General features: G+C 42.2%; 1 protein-coding gene across 1 annotated transcript in view; it reads right to left on the bottom strand.

The window, feature by feature from the left end:
• LOC132832331 (collagen alpha-6(VI) chain-like) overlaps window positions 1–24,444 on the bottom strand; it is a 182,892-nt gene that overhangs the window by 146,717 nt on the left and 11,731 nt on the right. Inside the window, exon 3 of the mRNA XM_060850253.1 lies at window positions 2,582–3,196. Coding sequence (XP_060706236.1) covers window positions 2,582–3,196 — 615 coding nt within the window. The remainder of the gene's footprint in view (window positions 1–2,581; window positions 3,197–24,444) is intronic.

Below are 24,444 nucleotides of genomic sequence, written 5' to 3'. Positions count from 1 at the left end.
GGTGACACTATTGTTTGAAGTTCTAAACGGGAGTAAATTCCAGATAAACCCAACTTGAACATCAGGCCACACTTTTCATCATTGATGCACACCCATTTTGTCCAGAGATCTTCCCTGTATTGCTTCCATCCACAAAGCCTGCTTCCAACGATTTCCCATCATTCACAAACAAGTTCAATTGAGGCATTTAAAAGGACATTAGATGGTTATGTAAATAGAAAGAATACAATTTGTTCTGCTGTTTCATAAACATGAATTGGCTGTAACGTGCTTCACAAATTGGGGATATTGGTTCTTAAGCAGAATTTTTTAAAACATGTGTTGGCGATTACATCATCAACACTATAAGTGTTGTTTCTAAAGTATGACTTTTCTGTAATATGGGGTTGCACAAGGATGCAAATATCACATTAAAGAAGAACAACCTATAGTTAGTTAAAAATCACACAACACCAAGTTATAGTCCAACAAGTTTAATTGGAAGCACACTAGCTTTCTGAGCGATGTTCTTTCATCAGGTGATTGTCAAGGAGCATCGCTCCGAAAGCTAGTGTGCTTGCAATTAAACCTGTTGGACTATAACCTGGTGTTGTGTGACTTTTAACTTTGTACACCCCAGTCCAACACCGGCATCTCCAAATTAAGACTTGTATTTAGGGTAGCAAGAAAGAGGCAGGAGAATGTTCATAAGTCACAATGTTCATTCAGAAACCCAGTACAGACACAATGGATCAAACAGTGTCCTTTTGCATCAGAACTATTCGGTCATTCTGTGAACAGGTAGCCCCGTTGCATCACCCTATTCTTGTTCCTCTGAGCTGATTTCTTCTTCACTCAACATTTATTTTTCCCCATCTATATCTATAATATGTCAACAGTTTCCAGTTTCCTGGCTGCAACCATCTCCTTTTCTCCATAGTTGTCCAGTTGGTACAAACTCCAAACTGAACCACAGCAATGTAAGGAATATTATCCACTGAGTGACTGTGGGACCTGATGTTATTTACCATTGAAGATTCTACGATCTGTGCCCCTTGCAGCAGTCATAGGTTTATTCCTGGTACTTGCACTTTAGGAGCTCAAATTCTACTCTTGGTTCATTCGCAGAAACAGTTATTTAGTGTTTTGGGACAATTGTTCATTCGTGTTTGCATTGTACTTCAATTTTTGATTTATCTGGTGTGAGAAGAGCTTTGCCTTAATCCATAAACTTTATCTCATAAAATGAACCAATGCTCTTACACCGTTCAGGGCCCCAATAATTTCAAAGTAAAAGGTAACGGTAAAGTTGCCATTAGCGAATGGTGAGAAGATTTGTAGCTCAGGTTGAGGTTCTGGAAGGTTCGTTACATCCAGTAACGTTGCCATAATTCCATCAGGCCACTGGGCTGCTTTGCCATTACAGACGGACAACTGGTGGTAATTTAACCTGAGGGTCACCATGCCTCAGGTGAATCTCAAAGTCACTTAAAGTCAAAAAGGATATTTCATCAACTTTAGTTAGGAATCACACAAAATGGAAAATGATAGAGAGTTGAACTGTTGCTTGGATAAAACCAAAGCAGTTCAGTTTATGTAGGTACATCACCCAGGCCAGATTGTCTTAGAGCCCTCAAAATTAAAGACTCTCAACCAAACCAAGCCATCAGTCTCTGGTATGTTGAAATAAATTGTGAATTTACATTGTATATTTTGTTTCTTTTTTAAATAAGAATATTGGGGAAATTTGAGGAGAAAGAATATTTCAGTGAGAGTCAAATGTTCCTCAACCAAAGAGTACAGGTTGCATTTCACACTCCTCTGATGGCTGTTTTGTGAGCTGGGAGGTTTGTAAAATATAGTACATGACCTGCCAGGAGCTATGGATCCTCACCAACCTGCCTTCAATTTTGTGAAGGGGTGTAGAGACAGTAGAGTGACCCCACCAATGGTCACTTAAGTGCTTTATTCCACTCATGTTGCTCTTTTACTCAAGCTGTAGGCCAGGTAAGATGCCACCTGCTTTAACAGTGCCACTTGGCATCAGAGAAAAGGTCCTTTCTTGTTTAACATACCCAGCCTCTTAAACACTACCCCCCAAGCCTCTCAGTTCGACATACTGGCCTTGATGCAGCTTGATGAAGCTTGAAGTCTCCATAACTTCCGCCTGATCAGGGACTACCTGCAGTCCCAGCACTGGCTTGAACCTGGTGTTGCTGGGACTGCAAAGGAGCTGGTTCTCCAATGAAATAACTCTGTTGTGAGGCATCATACTGAGATAAGGTGGAAGCCTTGCCTTGCAATAATCACCTCTGCTCCCACTGTTAAATTGCTGCAGGGCAGCCTGCAGTGTCACTGATCGGCACACCCCTGATCTCAGGTGTAGGGACCAGGGTATCTCGTAAAATCCAGCTCTACATTTCATTTCCAACTGGCATGGAAAGAGAAAGGCTGCACACTATGAACAGGGATATGCTGAGTGACCAAAGACAGGAAGCAGCAGTGGGCCAGCTATGTAGCAATGAGACTTCCCATAACATGGTGAATTGTATTTGATAACTTTAGATTTAAAGAAACTAAACATCACCCAGGCTTAACTTACTTCCTGGATCACTTGGCATATCTGGGACATCTGTGGGAGGCTGTTGTAGAGAACTGAGTATATCGGTCACTTTCTTGGTTATAACTTTTGCCAGGTCAATAGGAATGATTCGAGAGGTGATCTGGTGAATGTTACTTGGCGAAAATGCTATGGTGTTCAGCTCATTCTGATCAGAATTCCTTACACCAATGGGGAGAATTTTGATGCCATCACTTTTCAAAGCTGCAGCTGCCCTTGTGACATCATCCTGTGATCTCCTTGAAGTAATTACTATTGCAATTTGTGGAACTCCTTCCTGCTTTCGACTTCCTGCTGCTGCTGTGAAGACGTTTGTGTGTAGGTACTCCATTGCACCCCCTGTGTTCAATGCTGATCCACCTTTAAATCGCAAATTCTTTCTTAGGTAAGAAATCAGCCCGGCCTTATCTTGAAATGTATTGGGTAAGAACTCAATTTTTGCTTGATCACTGTACTGAGCCAGTCCAATCTGGTATCTGTCAGCACCAATGTCCATTTTGTTCAGCATTTTGATAAGAAATAATCGCAACTGAGCAAATTCTGCTTGTGTCATATAATCAGATCCATCGATGAGAAAGACAATATCCGCATACTGTTCTGTAGGAGCAAAGACAAAATCTCAATCAACAAACAAAGTCTGTATATCGGAATAGAATCCCGAGTTTGACAAATATTTTGGTTATTGATGTGATTTATTCATTCATCAACACTCATTACCCAGATCAGATAGCAAAAGAACATTGACAATCGCAATGTTAACAATTGGTTGGCAATATTATGAAACTACACGAACCACCTAAGGTGGACATGAAAGAATTAGATTAGATTCCTGACAGTGTGGAAACAGGCCATTTCAGCACAACAAGTCCGCACTGACCCTCCGAAGAGTAATCCACTCAGACCCATTTTCCTCTGACTAATGCACCTAACGGTATGGGTAGTTTAGCATGGCCAATTCATGTGACCTGCACATCTTTGGATTGTGGGAGGAAACCAGAGCACCCAGAGTAAACCCATGCAGACACAGGGAGAATGTGTAAACTCCACACAGACATTTGCCCAAGGCTGGAATCATACTTGGGTCCCTGATGCTGTGAGGCAACAATGCTAACCACTGAGCCACCGTACTGACAATTAGAGGCACCATTTGGAAAATAAGGAAAGAACTTCGAATTCTTGAGCATCTTTCATGACCTCTTGATCTCCCAAAGCTCCAAAGTTCTTTAAAACAAAAAAAAACGTAATGTTCTATTGCAATGAGGGCAATTTGGACATAGCAATATCACACAAACAGTGATATACAATTGACCTGGCAATCTCCAAGTCACCAGCAGAACACTCTTACCTCCTTTCTGAATTATGCTGTTGAATATTTTACGTACACCTGAAAGGGCAGATCCCACCTTAATTAAACCACCTTAATTAAACATTTCTTCTAAAGGACAGCCTCATCTTAATGCAATACTCTCTTGGATACTCAAGTATCAATCCGGATTCGCCTTTAGAATAAGCAATCAGCTTCTCTATTTACAGCTTGCCTTCTGAATTGTTTGCTGTACTTGTACACTGTTGTTAGTGACTTATGAACAAGTATATCGAGGTCCTTTGAGATACTATCACTTTACAATCTGTCACCACTCAAGAAATGATCTGCACCACTGTTCCTCCTGCCAAAGTGGATAATCCCTCACACTTCTCCACACAATGTTTCATCTGCTATTCCCTTGCTTACTCATGTAGCCTGACTAAATCTTCAAACACTTTTTACATCTTCTGCACAACTTACAGTCACACTAAGATTTATATCATCGACATACTTTGAAATGATACAATTGGTCCCCACTTTCAGCAATACTGCACCGACACTGCACATGATTCCTTTCTAAACTCAAAACTGTCTGTACGGTCTGCATCCATCTACTCTCTGCCTATACATCTATCTGCCAAGTTGCCTCTGAAACATTGCTATTTGCTTGCTTCTACCATCTCCTCTGGAAGCTCTTCCGGGCACTTACCAATGTCTGTGTAAAACACTTGCCTCTCACACCTCCTTTAACCTTACCCCTGTTAACTTAAACAACCCTGGGAAAAATACTCCAACTATCATTCTATCCAGGCCACACATAATTTCATAAACTTCCATCAGATCACCCCTCAGCCTCTGACTTTCAAGTGACACTAAGTCATGTTTTACCAATCTCTCCGTATGGCTAAAACCCTTCAAATCAGATAACATCCTGGTAAACCTTTTCTGTATCCTTTCCAGAACCTCCACATCCTTCTGGTGGTGTGATGGCCAGCAGTGTATGCAATATTCCAAATATGACTGAACTAAAAATGCAAAATGACTGACCAATTTTAATTTTCTATGCTCTGACCGATGAAGGCAAGCATGCCATAAACCTTCTTGACCACTTTATCCACTTGAGTTGCTACTTTCAGGGAACTGGACCTGTATGCCTACATCCCTCTGTATATTAATGGGTGACAAAGGAACAGATATGTCCCCCTCTCAGCCAGGTCTCTATAATAGCTACAAAATCTTGGTTATATGTATTAATCCAAGCCCTTAGTTCATCTGCCTTATGTCTCATACTCCTCATGTTAATATAAATACACTTCAGACTGTGAGTCCCACCATATTCAATGAGCTCTCCCTGTTGGTTCTTCCCCTTGGCCTCAGTGGCCTTAGCCTCTAACTCCTCCTCAGTCATTTCACTTGCTGACCTACTGCACTGATTCCTGACGCCTGCCATACTGGATTATACCCTCACAAGTGACACTAGCAAACCTGTCTGCTAGGATATTAGTACTGCAGCTGTCTTCCTTATACAGATCCCACCTGCCAATCCCAATGATCAACATGCCCAAAGCCCTTCCTCCCACAGCAGTGCCTTAGCACACATTTACTGTACTATCTTCCTAGCCTCATTGGCACATGGTATATGATTCACACACTAATCACTTGCTTTTTTTCTGTGCCTAAATGGCCTGTGTGTAAATGATCGAGCGTGTCTTAATGTAGACCTTGCAGAATTATGACCAGTTCGCTGCTGAAGATGATATTCTTGGAGGGTTGCAGCTAATCTCTGATGACTAAAGTGAACAGGCTCTCTCAGGGATCACTTCTATGTGTTAAAAAACAACCCTTTAATAATAATCTCTTTGAGGCATTGCAGCTGGATGTCATCAGACATAGCTCACTGAACGTGCTATGCTTAGCTATGGATCATAAAGGTTTGTAGGTTTGTGCATATAATTGGCTTAATAGTAGGTCAATCTTTTTCAAGAATGTAAAATGCTTCAGCTATCCATCCTGAGGATCTGTGTTGGCATTTAAAGTGGTTAATGGCAATGCATGTAATGTCAGACCCTTTGTAAACATTAAGCTTACCTTCTGTGGACTATGCCATGTTATGCCAGTTCCCTGAATACATCTCAGGCAAGGTGCATGAAGGAATGATATTTCTATTTGCCCCAGTATAGATATATAGTGGATGTTGGTCATTTCTTTTGAAATATTTCATTTGGACAGAGGTAAAAGCATAAGCTTTTCTAATGGTGCCCGTGAGATGTGTCAAGTTTATCACATGTATTGTTTGACTGGAACTTGCAAGCTGCAATGTTGCAATTATCTCTTGGACTTTGTTGATGTCTTTACATTCCATGGAAGAATCTTTGGAAGCTTTTCTAGCATTGTTCACTGTGTGTTTCTTCTTCACATACTGCAACAGAGAATTAGGCTGTGCATCGCATAGCATCCTTACAGTGTGGAAACAGGCCCTTTGGCCCAACAAGTCCACACTAACTCTCTGAAGAGTAACTCACCCTGACCCATTCCCCTATCCTTTTATCCTCCATCTACCTCTGACTAATGCACTTAACCTACACATCCCTGAACAATATGGACAATTTAGCATGGCCAATTCACCTAACCTGCACGTCTTTAGATTGTGGGAGGATACTGGCGCACCCGGAGGAAACCCATGCAGACACGGGGAGAATGTGCAAACTTTACGCAGACAGTTGCCCGAGGCTGGAATCGAACCCATGTCTCTGGCGCTGTGAGGCAGCAATGTTATCCATTGAGACACTGCGCCCCCCTTTGGCCTTCTCTGGGTCATTCAACTAGTTCTGATAAATCTTTAGCCCAATCATAGCTTGCTAATTTTACAAAATATTGGACATCGTCTTGGTTGGAGAGATAACCAGAAATTAAACAAGGTTTGGACATTCCAGTAGACCTGTTGAAAGCTGTAATCATACAGTTGTTTCAATCATGCATCCTCCTTCTAGTAGATAATCAACGATACATTCTCTGAATTTGTCTAAAAGGGCTTTTCTGAAGAAAATTGGCTAACTCCATTTTCAGCTAAGTTAGTTTTGGTGAAATTCTGTCCCTTTTGTCTCTACACCTGTCTATAAATTGGCTGTGTGGCTCAAAGCTGTGCATTGTGAAATTCACTCAAACTTTAAATTGATCTCTTAAAATCTGCAAAAAAAACTTAATAAGGACTTTAGTAATCACTGTCAGAAATACCAGAGAATTTTAGACTCCTTAACAGGGTTTGGATCTTTCATTAAGAACAGGCGAGATGGTAAAAAAGGGGGAGGTGTGGCTTTGTTAATCAAAAATAGTATAACGGTGTCTGAAAGAACTTTTGACCAGGACTCGTCTACTGAGGTAGTGAGGGTTGAGGTTAGAAACAGGAGGAGAGGTCACACTGCTTGGAGTTTTTATGGGCCTCTGCAGAGTTCCAGGGAGGTGGAAGAGAGGATTGGCAAAATTATTCTGGGTAGAAGTAAAAGGAACAGGGTGGTCATTATGGATGACTTTAACTTCCCCAACATTGACTGGAAATGCTATAACTCTAGTACGTCGGATGGATCAGTTTTTGTCCAACGTGAACAGTATGTCGAAGGACCGACAAGTGGGGAGGCTACACTGGAGCTGATGCTTGGTAATGAGCCTGGCCAGGTGTTTGATTTAGTTGTAGGTGAGCACTTTGGAGAGAGTGACCATAATTCAGTTACGTTTAGTTTAGCGATGGAAAGGGATAGGTATATGCCACAGATCAAGAGTTATCAATGGGGAAAGGGCAATTATAATGCGATTAGGCAAGAATTAGGAAGCATAGAGTGGGGTAGCAAAATGCAGGATATGTAGACAATGGAAACGTGGAGCTGGTTGAAGGAACAGATATTGTGTGTCCTTGATAGGTATGTCCCTGTCAGGTAGGAAGGCAGTGATAAGGTAAGGGAACCATGGTTTACTACAGAAAATGCATCTCTTGTTAAACAGAAGGAGGCTTATGTGTTGATGAGGCAAGATGTTGGTTCAGATGAGGCGATGGAGAGTTACAAATCATCTAGGAAGGATTTAAAGAGAGAGTTAAGAAGAGCAAAGAGAGGACACGAGCAGTCTTTAGCAAATAGAATAAAGGAGAACACTAAAGCTTTCTATAGGTGTGTGAGGAATAAAAGGATGACTAGGGTAAGGATAGGGCCAGTCAAAGGCAGAAGTAGGAAGTTGAGTGTGGATCCTGTGGAGATTGGAAAGGTGCTAAATGAACATTTCTCATCGGATTTCACTCGGGAAAAGAAGAATATTGTAGAGGAGAAGAATGAGGTACGAGATATTAGACTAGAAAGGATCGAGGTTAGTTATGAATAGGTGTTATCAATTCTAGAAGGAGTGAAAGTAGACATGTCCCCTGGGCCAGATGGGATTTATCTAAGGATTCTCTGGGAAGCTAGGGAGGAGATAGCAGAGCCTTTGGCTTTGATATTTGAGTCATCATTGTCGACAGATTTAGTATTAGAGGAATGGAGGATTGCAAATGTTGTGCCCTTGTTCAAGATGGGCAGCAGAGAAGGGAAGTAGAGATGAGCCAGTTAATGATAGACCAGTGAACCGGAAAGGTTTTGGAAAGGATTATAAGAGATAAGATTTATAATCAACTCGCAAGCAACAATTTGATTTCAGATAGTCAACATGGTTTTGTCGAGGGCAGGTCGTGTCTCACAAACCTCATTGAGTTTTTGAGAAGGTGACCAAGCATGTAGATGAGGCAGGGCAGTTGATGCGGTATTCATGGACTTCAGTAAAGTCTTTGATAACATTCCACATGGTAGGCTGTTGGAGAAAATGCAGAGGCATGGAATTGAGAGTGATTTAGCAGTTTGGATTAGAAACTGGCTTTCTGAAAGAAGGCAGCGAATGGTGGTTGATGGAAAATATTCAACTTGGAGTCCAGTTACTAGTGGTGTGCCACAAGGATCTGTTTTGGGACCACTCTTATTTGTCATTTTTATAAATGACTTAGATGCAGGTATAGGTGGATGGATTAGTAAATTTGTTGATGACGCTAAAGTCGGTGGAGTAGTGGACAGTTTGGAAGAATGTTATAGGTTGCAGGGGGACTTGGATAAACTGCAGAATTGTGCTGAGAGGTGGCAAATGGAGTTCAATGCAACTAAATGTGAGGTGACGTACTTTGGGAAGAATAACAGGAAGGCAGAGTACTGGGTCAATGGAAAGATTCTTGGTAGTGTGGATGTGCAGAGGGATCTTGGAGTCCATGTACATAGATCCCTGAAAGTTGCCACCCAGGTAGATAGTGCTGTTAAGAAGGCATACGGTGTGTTAGGTTTCACTGGTAGAGGGATTGAGTTCCAGAGCTGCAATATCATGTTGCAACTGTACAAAACACAATTGCAGCTGCACTTGGAATATTGTGTATGGTTCTGGTCACCATATTCTGGGAAGGATGTGGAAGCATTGGAAAAGGTGCAGAGGGGATTTACCAGGATGTTGCCTGGTCTGGAGGGAAGCTCTTATGAGGAAAGGCTGAGAGACTTGGATCTGTTCTCATTGGAAACAAAAAGGCTAAGAGGGGATTTGATAGAGACATACAGGATGATCAGAGGATTAAACAGAGTACACAGTGAAAGTCTTTTTCCTAGGATGATGACGTCAGCTTGTACGCGAGGGTATAACTACAAATTGAGGGGTGATAGATTTAAGGCAGATGTCAGAGGCAGGTTTTTTATGCAGAGAGTGGTAAGGACGTGGAATGCCCTACCTGACAATGTCGTCAACTCAGCCACATTAGGGAGATTTAAACAATCCTTAGATAAGCACATGGATGATGATGGGATAGTGTAGGGGGACGAGCTGAGAATTTTTCAAAGGTTGGCGTAACATCGAGGGCCGAAGGGCTTGTTCTGCGCTGTATTGTTCTATGTTAACTCTTTAGTACCCAAAGTAGAGGAATATTGACTACCTGTCATTCCTTTTTAGTTCTTTTCTGATTAATAAAGTCAAGATTGACACCTTCTTTAAATAAATTTTAGAAGATATAAAAACTTACTTCAGGAGTTCAGCGTTCTTCACTTTCATCGGCAGCAATTGGACTAGGAGGAGCAACAGCGAGGATCAGAGGCGAACAGAAAGGTAACATTTTAAAAGATATAAAGGTTTACCTCGTATATAGGGGGAGTGCACACTGGGCATGAGCAGACACGGGACTGCTGGGTAAGTGAGGCTTTATATTTGGGTGGTTGCTACTCGGGTAGTGTCTCCCAGCCGTCCTCCTCCTCTAACCAAAAAAAAGGTTCCGTGCGTAAGATTGGTAAGGTGCATGGTTTCCTTGTTTTTTTTTTGTTTTTCAGTAGTCTTGTTGGGAATTTAGAATAGTGGGAATGGAGGTTAGGGCAGTTGAAAGTTCCTCCTGCAGAATTTGGGAGATAAGAGTCACCATCAGTGTCCCTGCTGACTGCATCTGTGGGAAGTGCACCCAACTCCAACTCCTCGAAAACCCTGTTAGGAACTGGAGCTGAAGCTGGATGAACTTTGGATCATTCGGGAGGCAGAGGGAGGTATTAAGAAGAGTTACAAGGAGGTAGTCACACCTCAGGTCAAAGAAGAAGTTAGATGAGTGGGTAGTGTCGCCCAGCTGTCCTCCTCCTCTTACCAAAAAAAAGGGAATTGGCATGCAGTGCGGGGATCCCCTGTGGCTATTCACCTTAACAACAAGTATACCGCTTTGGATACTGTTGGGGGTGACAACTTACCACTGGTAAGCAATGGGGCACAGATCTCTGGCACAGTCTGTCCCTGTTGCTCAGAAGGAAAGTGGGGAGCGGAGCAGTGCATTAGTCATTGGGGACTCCATAGTTAGGGGGACAGATAGGAGTTTCTGTGGGAACGAGAGGGACTCACGGTTGGTGTGTTGCTTCCCAGGTGCCAGGGTTCATGATATCTCTGATCGTGTTTTCGGGATCCTTGAGGGGGAGGGGGAGCAGCCCCAAGTTGTGGTCCATGTAGGCACCAACATAGGTAGGAAGAGAGATGGGGATTTAAAGCAGAAATTCAGGGAGCTAGGATGGAAGCTTAGAGCTAGAACAAACAGAGTTTCTATCGCTGGCTTGTTGCCCATGTCACATGCTAGTGAAGCGAGGAATAGGGAGAGGGAGGAGTTGAACACATGACTACAGGGATGGTGCAGGAGGGAGGGTTTTGCATTCCTGAATAATTGGGGCTGTTTCTGGGGTAGTTGGGGCCTCTACAAACAGGATGGTCTACACCTGAACCAATTACCAATTTCCTGGTACCAATTTCCCGGGGGTGGGGTGGAATTTGCTAATGCTCTTCGGCAATGGGTGGGGGGGGGGTGAACTAATTCAGCAGGGAGACAGGAGCAACGCCAGGAGCATGTGGAATAAGGTGGGAGAACTCGCAGCATGGGTTGGTACCTGGGATTTCGTTGTTGTGGCTATTTCAGAGTCATGGGTAGAGCAGGAACAGAAATGGTTATTGCAGGTTCCAGGATTTAGATGTTTCAGTAAGAACAGAGAACATGGTTGGCATTGTTAGTCAAGGACAGTATTACAGTTGTAGAAAGGACATTTCAGGACTCCTCTACTGAGGTAGTATGGGCTGAGATTAGAAACAGGAAAGGTCACCCTGTTGGGAGTTTTCTATGGGCCTCCAAGTAGTTCAGAGATGTAGAAGATAGGATAGCAAAGATGATCCTTGATAGGAGTGAGAGTGACAGAGTGGTTGTTATGGGGTCTTTAACTTTCCAAATATTGACTGGGAATACTTTATCTCAAGTAATTTGGATGGGTCAGTTTTTGTCCAATGTGTGGATGAGGTTTCCGGACAGTATGTAGACAGGCCAACAAGGGGCGAGGCCACATTGGATTTGGTACTCGGTAATGAACCCTATCAGGTGTTAGATTTGGAGGTAGGTGAGCACTTTAATGATAGTGACCACAATTCGGTTATGTTTACTTTAGTAATGGAAAGGGATAAATCACAGGGCAAAAGTTACAGCTGGAGGAAAGGCAATTACAATGTGATGAGGCAAGATTTAGGATGCAAAGGATGGGGCAAGAAACAGCGGGGGATGGGCACCATTCAAGGAACAGCTCCTGCAGGACCTTGATAAGTATATACCGGTCATGGAAGGAAGAAGTTGTCGAGCGTGGGAGCCTAGGTTTACTAAGGAAGTTGAATCTCTCTTCAAGAGGAAGAAGAAGGCTTGTGTTAGAATAAGATGTGATGGTTTAGTTAGGGTGCTTAAGAGTTGCAGGTTAGCCAGGAAATACCTAAAGAGAGAACTAAGGAGAGCTAAGAGGGGACATGAGAAGTCATTGGCCCATAGCATCAAGGAAAACCCTGAAGATTTCTACAGGGGTATCAGAAATACAAGAATGACTAGAGTAAGAATAGGGTAAAAAATGAGGTCTGCAGATGCTGGAGATCACAGTTGAAAATGTGTTGCTGGTTAAAGCACAGCAGGTTAGGCAGCATCCAAGGAACAGGAAATTCGACGTTTCGGGCATCCTGATGAAGGGCTTATGCCCGAAACATCAAATTTCCTGTTCCTTGGATGCTGCCTAACCTGCTGTGCTTTAACCAGCAACACATTTTCAACTAGAGTAAGAATAGGGCCAATCAAGCATTGTACTAGGCAGTGGTGCGTGGAATCAGAGGAGATAGGGGAAGCACTAAATGATCACTTTTCATCATTATTCATGCTAGAAAAAGACAATGTGGTCGAGGAGAATACTGAGGTACAGGCTACTAGGCTAGATGGGATTGAGGTGCATAAGGAGGCTGTGTTAGCAATTCTGGAAAGCATAAAAATAGTTAAGTCCCCTGAGCTGGATGGGATTTATCCTAGGATTCTCTGGGAAGCCAGGGAGAAATTGCTGAACCTTTGGCTTTGATCTTTATGTCATCATTGCCTGCAGGAATAGTGCCAGAAGGCTGGAGGATAGCAAATGTTGTTCCCTTGTTCAAGAAGAGAGTAGCAAGTTTTGAGAACATTTGTAGCTCAGGTCGAGGTTTTGGATGTAGGTTTGCTCACTGAGCTGGAAGGTTCATTTCCACACATTTTGTCAACCTACTAGGTAACATCTTCAGTGTGCCTCTGGCAAAGCACTGCTGATAATTCCTGCTTTATTTCCTTGGGTTGGTGATGTCATCTCCTGTGGAGATGTCATTTCCTGTGGTGAAGTCACTTCTGGTTCCTTTACTCAGGGGGTGGTAGATGGGGTCTAACTCGAAGTGTTTGTTGAAAGAGTTCTGGTTGGAATGCCATGCTTCTAGGATTTCTTGTGCGTGTCTTTGTTTGGCTTGTCCAAGGATGGATGTGTTGTCCCAGTCGAAGTGGTGTCCTTCCTCATCCATATGTAAGGATACTAATGGGAGAGGATCATGTCTTTTCATGGCTAGTTGGTGTTCATGTATCCTGGTGGCTAGTTTTCTGCCTGTTTGTCCAATGTAGTATTTGTTACAGTCCTTGCATGGTATTTTGTAAATGACATTAGTTTAGCTTGTTGTCTGTATAGGGTCTTTCAAGTTCATTAGCTGCTGTTTTATGCCACCAGGTTACATGAACACCAACTACCCACGAAAAGACATGGTCCTCTCTCACTAGTTTGTGTTTCTAAATGGATCTTAGGATCCACCTGATCTTTCAGTCAGTTACTCAGGAGTTTGTTGACATGAAGAACAGGAGAACCCTGAACTGGCTGCGATCACTTGTGTCCCCAATGAAAAATGTTTTAAACGTCAAAGCCTGTACATAATTATGTCTGAAAGTGGATTATAAAACAACTTGAAACAAGTTGCCATTTCAAACAGTGCTCTTACCTGTGAATCTTTTTTTACAGAAATTGAATTGGATGATTTAGCCACTGCCCAGAATACTGGGAACATAGTGGGGAGGATATGCATGTCCTCACACCCCACTTCTGATCTTTCATAAAGGTTGCATGTCGTAATCTTGAAATATCGATGTAAGTGTGCAGAAATGTTTGTCGCATGTGAAGAAACTAACATAAGGGAATGTACAATGAAAATGCACTGAAGAATGGGAATCAGATATCTTCACCTACCTGACAAAATTGGTATTAGGGCCACAAGCGCAAGGAATCAAATTTAAAAGATGAGACACTGACAGAATATAAATTTTAAACATTTGAAGTGTACTGATGAGAGGGGTTAAAAATAAAAGCAAAAATAATTTCTGGCTAAGGGAAAAAAATACTTAATAAGAAACATCCACAAAATGGGTGTAGTGAAGCCAGAACTGAAGAATTATTTCAGTCCATGCATAATGTTTTGTTGTAGTTAAATGCACTGTAACCAGCTAAAGAAAGCCAAAGTCCTCAAAAGACGGTAATGTAGCTTCAGTACAGAATAAAGGGGTAAGAGGAGATAAAATCCAACAACCTGATGTAAGAAAACAGGAAACCAATAAACAGCTGATCAAGGGGGCAAGGATATTTGAAATGTATGGAATTCTGCCTTCTCTTTCCAATGCACTGAAACAATAATGGAAAAAGGCTCCATATCTAACATGACAACGCTGAGAGTAAATATCGCCATGCCGACTGAGGCAGTTAAAACTGGTTAAAATTATCCAGTTAATTCACCCCAGCCCCCTTATCTCTAAAGCTTAGATCAGTCTTAGATAGAATCAGCACTTTGGAAGAAAACATCTAGTTAAAGTGGTCCAGCTGAATATGCAGTTAAAGCCATATCTCAGAATGGCAAGCCAATTGCCCTCCAACACCCTCCCCCTCCCCACCACACACACACACACACACACACACACACACACACACACACACTTATATCTAAACCTTGGATCAGTCCTTGACAGAATTGGTACTTTAAGTATGAAACATCTGGTTAAAATTGTCCAGCTGAATAAACAGAGGAAGAAATCCAGAAACTAAGACTGTGTGCCTGGTAGGACCTGGTTTATTACCACTGTTAGACCCCTTGTTGAGGATAGGTAGTCCATGAAAAGTACATGAATGGGAAAGGATTGGAAAGATATGTGCCAGGAGTAGGTAGGTGGGACTGATTTAGCTTAGGATTATGCTTGGCATGGACTAGTTGGAGTGAAGAGTCTGTTTCTGTGCTGTATGGCACTATGACTGTGTTGGCCCTATGTTTATTAGCTGCTGAAAACTTGATATTAACAGTTCTAATAACTTCAATATGTTATCTACAGTACCTAATCAAGAAATGAGGGAACCAACCTTATACTTTTGAAATTGGTAGGTTAGTTAAGAATTAGTCTTTTTAAGCCAATAAGGGTATGTACTTCTCAAGAAGGGGACTGTTGTAAATTGGGGTATCCTTTAAAATAGCCTGCTCTTTGTATTCCATATTTGGCATTTCCTGTGCAGCATAAAACCTTATTTAACTATGTTATAGTCATAACTAGCCTTTGACAAACATTAAAAAAAAATCAAGCACTACAATACCCAATTATGCATGCATTGTTTGAAAAAAAAAGTTTCTGCCCTTGATTGCAATGAAAACTAACTTTCACTTGGAGGTGTGCAATGGGACAATGATTATTCATTGGTGTGAGTAGCTGTCCCATAATTTTTGACTAACATTATCCATACAATTGATGGATACAGCAGAAGCTACCAACTCCTAGAAATAAGCTTATTATCAACAAGCATTCGGGGCAGAAGATGGTCCTTCTCAGGTACCCCTTGTAGGCAGCAGTTCTCAACAGGGAGCTTTCTTTTCTTATTGGAAGATGGACCAGAGGAGGAAGAGAAAAGCCCAGAAAGAGTTCCCTAACACCCTTGGCTAGAGAGCAGGATGCTGCCTTCACAACTTTACCAACACATTCTGTACCAACAGCCCGTGAATCTCTTGTGAATCAGTGAATCATCTCAATTTTCACAGAAATACACTTCATCTAATGAACAACTGTATCATAAAAACTGCTGCTTCTTAACAAACTCAATGAAACTAAATGTTGCTCAAAATTTTGAACTGGCTATATTAGGTAATTATGAATCCCCAAAATCAACTTCTTTTTCAAAGAACTCCAATAAATTTATTAAGATGATTTCCCTTTTACAAACTATGTCGATTTTGTCTGATATCCTTGAAGTTTTCTGAATGTCCTGTTATCATGGCTTTAATAATGGTTTCTAGCGTTGTCTCAATGAAGGTATTAAGACAAACTGGCTCATTGTTTCATGCTTTCCACTTCCCTCTCTCCCTTTTCAAATAAAAAAGCTACATTCACTGTTTCTAGTCAATGGGGCCCCCTCAAGTCTAGGAAAATTTAAAAAAGTTTAAACCAACGCATCAGAAGTCTCACTAATTATTTCTTTGAAATCCCTCGAAATAAATCTGCCAGGACTTGATGATTTGTCAGTCTGTAGCTCAAGCAATTAACAAAGTAGTACTTCCCTGGTGATTGGAATTTTTTTGAAGTTCTTCCCTTCCCTTCATCTCCTGATTTAAAGCTATTTCTGGGATGGTATGTGAATGTGTATCCTACGTTAGTGAAGATGGATGCAACATACCCATTTAGATCAGTTCAATTTCAATTTCTGGGGACCAACAACATCCATTATAAGCCCTCTGGCTTCCGTGGCTGCATTGAATACACTTCCTTCAGACCATCTTCAAGTAAGAACTGTGTTCCATTTTCCTCGTTCTCCGCTGCATCTGTTCTGACAATACTGTCTTTCGTACCAGATCTTTTAATACATGTATCTTTTCACTCAGTTTGGCAGAATGACGGCTTACAAGGCCTAACTTTGTGGTCAAATGAGTCCTTCCGTTCATCAAATACTGGTCAATTAAAGAGCAATTCTGAGTCTTTTCCCAAATGAGCTGAAACTATTTCACCTTCAATAAGAATATAAAGAGTTAGCTCACCCAACAGGTAAACCAGTGATGGTAGTCTATGCATTAAGGCAAATGAATTCATCTGCACTGAGTTGTGCACAAGGGATTAGTTGTACAGCGGGTGCCTGGATGTCAAGTTCCATTCCCTCCTGTACCCAATACCCCCATGCCACTTTTCTAGCTACATCCCCAGGGCTAGAAAACATCGCTTCCCCTTGTGACAAATCTGCTCCTTTAACAAGGTTATGTTGTCCTTGGTTTTTTTAAAAAGGGTTTGTAAAAGGTAGAGGTTCTGATTTGTCTGGGTTTATGCCTAACAGATATTGCCTAAGATAATAATCAGGGAAAAAGCTTTCAGGTTTTTTTTAAACATCTGCACAATGAAAGGGGAATGGTTAGTTCTAGGGATTTTTTCTAGTTTGGTTTAGCTTTTAGCTGCGAACCCAAAAGAAACAGCTACAGTGAAATGAGGCTCCATGCTGATTTTCTCTCTGACATCTCTCTTGAATTTACCTTTTTGCCAAAGGGTATGTTTGTGGGGATGTTGCAGGAAATTGGAACAGCATTATTAAGTTGTGATAGAGTCGTTTGGGTTTTCAGATAGGTAAAGTTATTCTGTATTCTGTTCTCATTTTTTCATGTTTTATTCGGTATTCTGTAAATAAATTCTGTTTTGTTGAAAACTGAGTGGTTTGACCAGCTCTTAGAATATCTACCTTATACCTGCTTAAAACAACAAGAAAATCTAGGGTCTGGGCTACCTTCTTGGAATATTTTGAGGGGGTCTGGCCTGGTCCATGACCTCCCCACCCCCCAAAAAAAATGTCTGGCTTTGATCATCAGAATGTTGTCACAAAGCTAGTCCCTTTTTCTTTTCTAAAAGCTGTTCCTTGGCTCAAGGATACTTTGTTGTTGAGTTTTCTCAGAGGGATAATTAGCCAGGCCGGGATCCAATCAGACTGGTTTGATACAAAGGTGAAAAGGATTTTGAGAGGCCTTTTGTTTTAATGTAAACAGATGAGACTTCAGGCCAAAGTGGTCATGTTTTAGAAGTGACCTGTATAATGAAAGGGGAGTGGTCAGCTCTCTAGCTGAGTTGAGCAGTTTAGTTCAGTCCTGAATTGGTTGGGAATTCAACACTGAGCTATGTGGAAATTCTCTCTTCTGCCCTTCTTGGTTCAACCTGTAAGCACCTGACCCTTTTTGTACTGTGTTTTAAAGGGGGTTTGCTTATTGGGACTGTTGCGTATATTTGGAACAGCAGACTTAAGTCTAGTTTGGATGGACTGAGTTCTGTAAGGATTCTTTATTCTGTTCTTCGTGTTTCATTGCATAACTTTGTGAATAAATGTTTTGTCTTATTTTAAACCTGGTAGTCAACCTCGCTAACTTAATCCGGGTAATTTTCACTGTACACTTACCAAAACAAATTACAAAGTTATGGTCTGGACTGCCTGCTTAACAGTGTTTTGAGTGGTCTGGATTAGTCCACAACAATGTCCTCTGAGCAACAACCATTGCTTTTGTGATCGTTGGGTGAGATTTCTGCTTTGGGGAATTTTCTTTCAAAGACTTGTCGCTAACCTTCAAATTACGTGATTAGAGGAATTGCTGTGTAAAATCAGGCTGCATACCCTGTTCTTTTTTAGAAAGTGAGTGAGACCCTGATGATACTGAACGATATTAGCCAGTATTCTGGATTCAGTGAATTCACTAAGTTTAAATCAGAATCACTGCTCCTATTTTTCTCAGCTAGCACTTGCTAATCCCGGTTCTGCTTCTAAATAAAAAGAAAATACTGCAGATGTTGGAAACCTAGGATAAAAAAAGGCTACAATTTGTGCATTTTGTTTGACTGACAGCCAAGATATCCTTTAATTTGAAGGAAACTGCACTTTGTTTTTTGACTTCGACACTTTACTGCCTTCTGGACTCAACATTCAGTTCAATAGCTTTAGGCCATGAATTCCCTCTTCCATTTTGTTTACTTGCCCCTCCTTACTGGGTGCTTTGCTTGTATGGGTTTTCTCTCAGTTCAGCTTATACATTTTCTGCTTTTTACTTCCATTATTAACACCCAAACTAAACCCATATCGCTTCTTCTGACTGTAAGCACCTTTTGTTCTAGGATATCTTGACCACGTGTTCCATTTGTTTGTCTCTCCATTTTCGCTCCTCCACCGCCCCCCCCACCAAAATTCTGCAGCATAAAATCCATCACTTTTCTAGCTCCCTTCAATTCTGATGAAATAAAATTAGACTTGAAACATTAATTCTGTTCCTCTCTCCACAAATGCTGCCACATCCGCTGAGCTTTTCGGGCACTACCCGTTTTTATTTCCGATCTGCAGGATCTGCAGGACTTTATTTTCATTGTTTTGATTTCAACAAGCAAGGCTATCTAACATTTAATATGAGTAAAGTAGTTTTTTTGCAAGGGCTTTGTAATTGACAAATTTTCAGAGCTCTGCTTCCGCTGCATAGCAGTTATCCAAACCTACCAATTCACTTGGATTAAATCCACCATTGTCTTAACATTGTAGCTGCTGCTGACACGCTCTGGCAAAATGTCTGATACAATCTTTTAAAAGCAGCTGGCATCATTGGTTTCACTGAAGGCATTCCTTTCATTTCATAATTATTTTTTAAAAAAAGCTGAGGTATGTATTTTGTCCTGCCAAACTCGAGCTAAGAAACTTTTGTGTGCAATATAAACAATTCTCCATTTGATCCTGGTGGTGGGTTTCAGCTTTACATTTATGGAAAAGTCATTGCCATGAGCACACTTAAATTGAAGCACCATGCCCTGGATTGTGCTTTCAACAATAGAGAAACACTTCACCTCATTGCTAGCTATTCAGAGAGATGTCTTGAGCATCTCAGCATAGATTACAGAGCTTGTGTATAGTTTTGGGCTCCTCAGGGTATCATGGTGGCTCAGTGGTTAGCACTCTGCCTCACAGATCCAGGGCCCTGGGTTTGATTCCACCCTCCAGTGTCTGGGTCAAGCTTGCACATTCTCCTGTTTATGCATAGGTTTTTGCTGGGTGCTCAGATTTCTTCCCACAGTCAAAAGGTGCGCAGGTTAGGTGGATTGGCCATGCTAAATTGCCCATTGTGTCCAGGGATGTACAGGCTAGGTGGGTAAGCCGTGGGAAATGCAGGGCTACAGGGATGGAATAGGGTAAGGGTGTGGATCTAGATGGAGTGCTCTTTGGAGAGTAAGTGTGGACTCGATGGTCAAAGTGGTCTACTTCCACACAGTAGGGATTGTATGAAACCTATAGCAAAAGACATGTCCATCATAGGAATGCAGTGAGAGTTCAACAGACTGGTTCCTAGGATGGCAGAATTGTTATTTAAGGAAAAATTGAGTTGACTGGGTCTGTATTCACTGGAATTTAGAAGCATGAGAGATGATCTCATCAAAACATAAGAAATTCTCACAGGGTTGAACGGACCAGATGCGGGAATGATGTTCCCTTGCTGAAAATGTGTTGCTGGAAAAGCGCAGCAGGTCAGGCAGCATCCAAGGAACAGGAAATTCGACGTTTCGGGCATAAGCCCTTCATCAGGATAAAGGGCTTATGCCCGAAACGTCGAGTTTCCTGTTCCTTGGATGCTGCCTGACCTGCTGTGCTTTTCCAGCAATACATTTTCAGCTCTGATCTCCAGCATCTGCAGACCTCACTTTCTCCTCCACGATGTTCCCTTGGCCAGGGTTCCAGACCAAGGGGTCAGAGTTTCACGATATGCAATAGGCCATTTCTTCACTTAGAGGTTGGTGAACCTGTGGAATTCTCTATGGTTGTGGAGGCCAAGTGACTGAATATATTTAAGAAACAGACATATGGATTTTCTAATCACTAAAGGCTTCAATGAGTATGGGAAGAGGATGGAGATCGAGGATTTGATCAAAGTAAATGGCGAAGTTGGCTTGACGGCAGAGTCACCTACTCCTTCTCTTTTCTCTGTTTCCATGGTCCTAACATGTACCCTGCATTAGGGATCTCTGACATTTGTGAATAGTACAAGAGACAGCAGGACACTTCAACCACACAAATCGAAGAATCCCCGATAAGCCACTGAGCAATGAATTTTAATCTGCAGTGCTCCCACGTGGGTTTGTTGTAAATCAGGGGTTAAAAGCAGCAGAATTGATGGACTGTTCTCCAATCATTAAATTCCACATTCATTCAGTCAGATGTCAAGTTCCCTATGCACAAGCAGATTATGAAATAACATTCTTTTCCAAGTATTGCTCCGTGTGGGTGAGTAAGCAAGACAAACAAGAATAAATCTCTTCAATTTCTGACCTCATATTGCATTGACTGTTTCTTGGAACTCATCAGGAAAGGCAATGAGGATACATAATGACAACATAGAGGGATGAATCAATCCCAAAGAAATATGCCAATAACTACTCAAAAGGCAGAAGTGTTTTACCAGCTAGCGGAAAAATGGCTTGTTTGCATTCCCATTTCTCAGAAGTTACTTCCTAGTTCCTAACTTAGAAGTTAGTTAACTCGGAGTTTTGCGCTATTATTTCAGGATGGCCATCCCTTAGGCTGACACAGATTGGAGCACAAACGTGGATAATGTAGCCAGCAATAAGATCAGCGACAACATGCAGCCTCTTGAGGTTACAGTCGAGTAGAGTCATATGACACAGAAACCAGCAGAGGCCGCTGGGCAGATGAGGAACCAAGCAGAGGGAAACAATGAAGGGAGTACCAGAGAGTCAACAGCATGTGGGGAAGTGGGGGGGAGGGGGGGGGGGCGGAGCTGACAGAAGCCATGAGACAGAAGCCATGAGATAAGTTTTATGCCACAAAGTTGTCATTGGTTATCAATCTCAATATCTCCCCACCATATTCATCGTTTGGGTTGTAAGTGGGCAGCACAGAGCCTCACCTATATCCACCACCCCTACACACACAGGCAGACACTCACACCATCATTTGTCAAGTAAGTGATTGATGTAATTCAGAAAACAAGTAAGAACTGTAGTACGGGAGGAAATGAGTACCAGAGTTGAAAAATGTTGTGCTGGAAAAACACAGCAGGCCAGGCAGCAGCCGAAGAGCAGGAGAATCGACGTTTCGGGCATAAGCCCTTCCTGAAGAAGAGTTTATGCCCGAAATGTCGATTCTCCTGCTCCTCAGATGCTACCTGGCCTGCTATATTTTTCCAGCGCAACATTTTTCAAGAACTGTAGTACGTCCCTACTTCACAACCTGTCAGCAACTCACCAGTGACAAAGAGGTGAGTACATGATGGGAGGTATTTATTCACTGGATTTGGAAAAGGCTTTTGTCAGTGAAACTGCGGAGCTCTAGTCATGCCCAGGTAAGGAGCTGTTATTAAAAGCCTTTCTCGCGGACAGAACATGTGATTGGCAACTGATTGGCTGGCACTGCATTCACTTTTAGCTGCCCATCCTTCCTTCTCAGTTTCACTGCACCATCAGAGTAGCTTATTCAACTTCCACCTCTTGTCAGGTACAACAACCAAACATATGAATTTGAACCAGAGGCTGGCCATTCGCCCCTTCAAGCATGCTCTGTCATTCAATAAGCTCATGACTGTTCTGAATGCCATATTCCCATTCACCCCTGATGCATTGGCACTACCTGCATCAGCTTCAGCTGTCTTCCCCTCACCTGCCCTGCCCTGCCCTTCTTATTGCAGATGGTTGAGATTCAGCTGGAAAGAACTGTGACTCCATCCTCCCCACCCCAGCCCCACAAACACTGGAGCTATTTGCAGAGGATCAGATCTCTCAACATATGCGAACACTGGTGTCTCAGGATGCTTGGAGTCCCTGTGACATCTGTAGCCTCCTGAAACAAGGCTTCCTTCACATTGGGATATGGTCTGCAGGGTAACTGTCATTAGAGTGCCAACCACTTGGGTGCTGCCTCTTGGCCTCTGCTACTACAAGGAGAGAAAGTGGTTTGTGTGCACAGGAGGGAAGATTGGCATTGGTGGAGGGTGACAGCAATAGGATGAAGATGAGTGTGAGTAGAGGTGGTGGAGGCTGGTACAATTACAACATTCCAGACCAGAGTGGTGCTGGAAAAGCATAGCAGCTCAGGCAGCATCTGAGGAGCACAAAACTGACTTTTCGGACAAAAGCCCTCCATCCTTTCCTGATGGAGGGCTGTTGCCCGAAATGTTGGTTTTGCTGCTTCTCGGGTGCTGCCTGAGCTGCTGTGCTTTTCCAGCACCACACTGGTCTGGCCTCTGGTTTCCAGCATCTGCAGTCATTGTTTTTACCACAATTACAACATTTAACAGGCATCTGGATAGGTATATGAATAGGAATAATTTAGAGGGATATGGGCCAAATGCTGGCAAAGGGAACGAGATTAACTTAGGATATCTGGTCAAGTTGGATCAATGGGTCTGTTTCTGTGTTGTACATCTCTATCATTCCAAGACTGGGATGAGAGGAGTGCTTGGAGAGTGGAACATGTGGTTCTGCAAGTGGTGTTTACTCAAGGAGTGTCATACAGACAAACACTGGCATGCTCATAGCGAGGGGCTTATTATATCACCCTCTTGATCTACTCTCCTTTCAGTGCACCTTCTCCAGGCTAGAGGAATCACACTCCTACTGCTGACTTCCTCAGTCACCTACTCATGTGTCTGCTTGATTAGGGAGGTCATTCCCATCACTGGGGACAGCTCACCTCACTGAGAACCCTCAGGCCAATCAGCAGGACCTCTGGTTAGAGTGTGACACCCGAACTGGGCTGGATGGTGGGCAGCCTCAATTCCTTTGATTTACACCCACTGACTGAAGACACTTATCCTCAACTCTACCCTGAATACTTTCTAATTCTCTAACTATTGATACATATTCTAGGCTTCCTAGCCAGAGTAAAAATAAAATTGGAAACAAAATCTGAAATTGCCTTAAAAATCCAGCAGCTCTGACAGCATCTGTGTAGAGAAAGCAACGTTAACATTTTGCGTCCAGCGACCCTTAAGGGACCCTTAAAGGCAACGTTAATTCTGATTTCTTTCCACAGATGCTGTCAGACCTGCTGAGCTTTTCCAGCAATTTCTGTTTTTGTTTCTGATTTCTAGCACCTGCATTTCTTCATTTTTTTTGTAAATAAAATTACCCTGTTAAACACCTATGGACAGATTTCGATTGGATCACCTCTCCTTCTTTGAAACTCTAGGGAACAAGGACTAGTCAACCGCTCTTTATAATACAACCCTTCATCTCATGAACAACTGGAGCAGAACTTTACCAGACTCCCAATGAGGAATGTGTGGGCCAGATTTCCTGAAGATTGCTACCCTCCTCCTATGGGGTGAATTTGTATTTGCAGATATATTCTATTTTGTTCAAAAAAACACACACAATCTTCAGGCTGTCAGTCCATGCAACATTTTACAAATTCCTACTTTGGAAACAGAACCAGTCTGACTCAAGGTTGGAATACAGACAGACTCTAACCTCACACCTTTAATGCATTGTCTGAGTTGAGATGTCACCGTTTCTTACAAAACCTTAAGTTATCTTGAGAATGTGACTTGAAAGAAGTTCTGGGATTTACATATTAATGAATCGGAACCTGCAACCCATTCTAAGTGATTAAAGACTTAACAACAATCTAGGTTTGTTCAATATATC

The sequence above is a fragment of the Hemiscyllium ocellatum genome, chromosome 34, assembly GCF_020745735.1.
Source record: "Hemiscyllium ocellatum isolate sHemOce1 chromosome 34, sHemOce1.pat.X.cur, whole genome shotgun sequence".
Classification (NCBI taxonomy): Eukaryota; Metazoa; Chordata; class Chondrichthyes; order Orectolobiformes; family Hemiscylliidae; genus Hemiscyllium; species Hemiscyllium ocellatum.
This window is presented reverse-complemented; position numbering and strand designations above follow the sequence as displayed.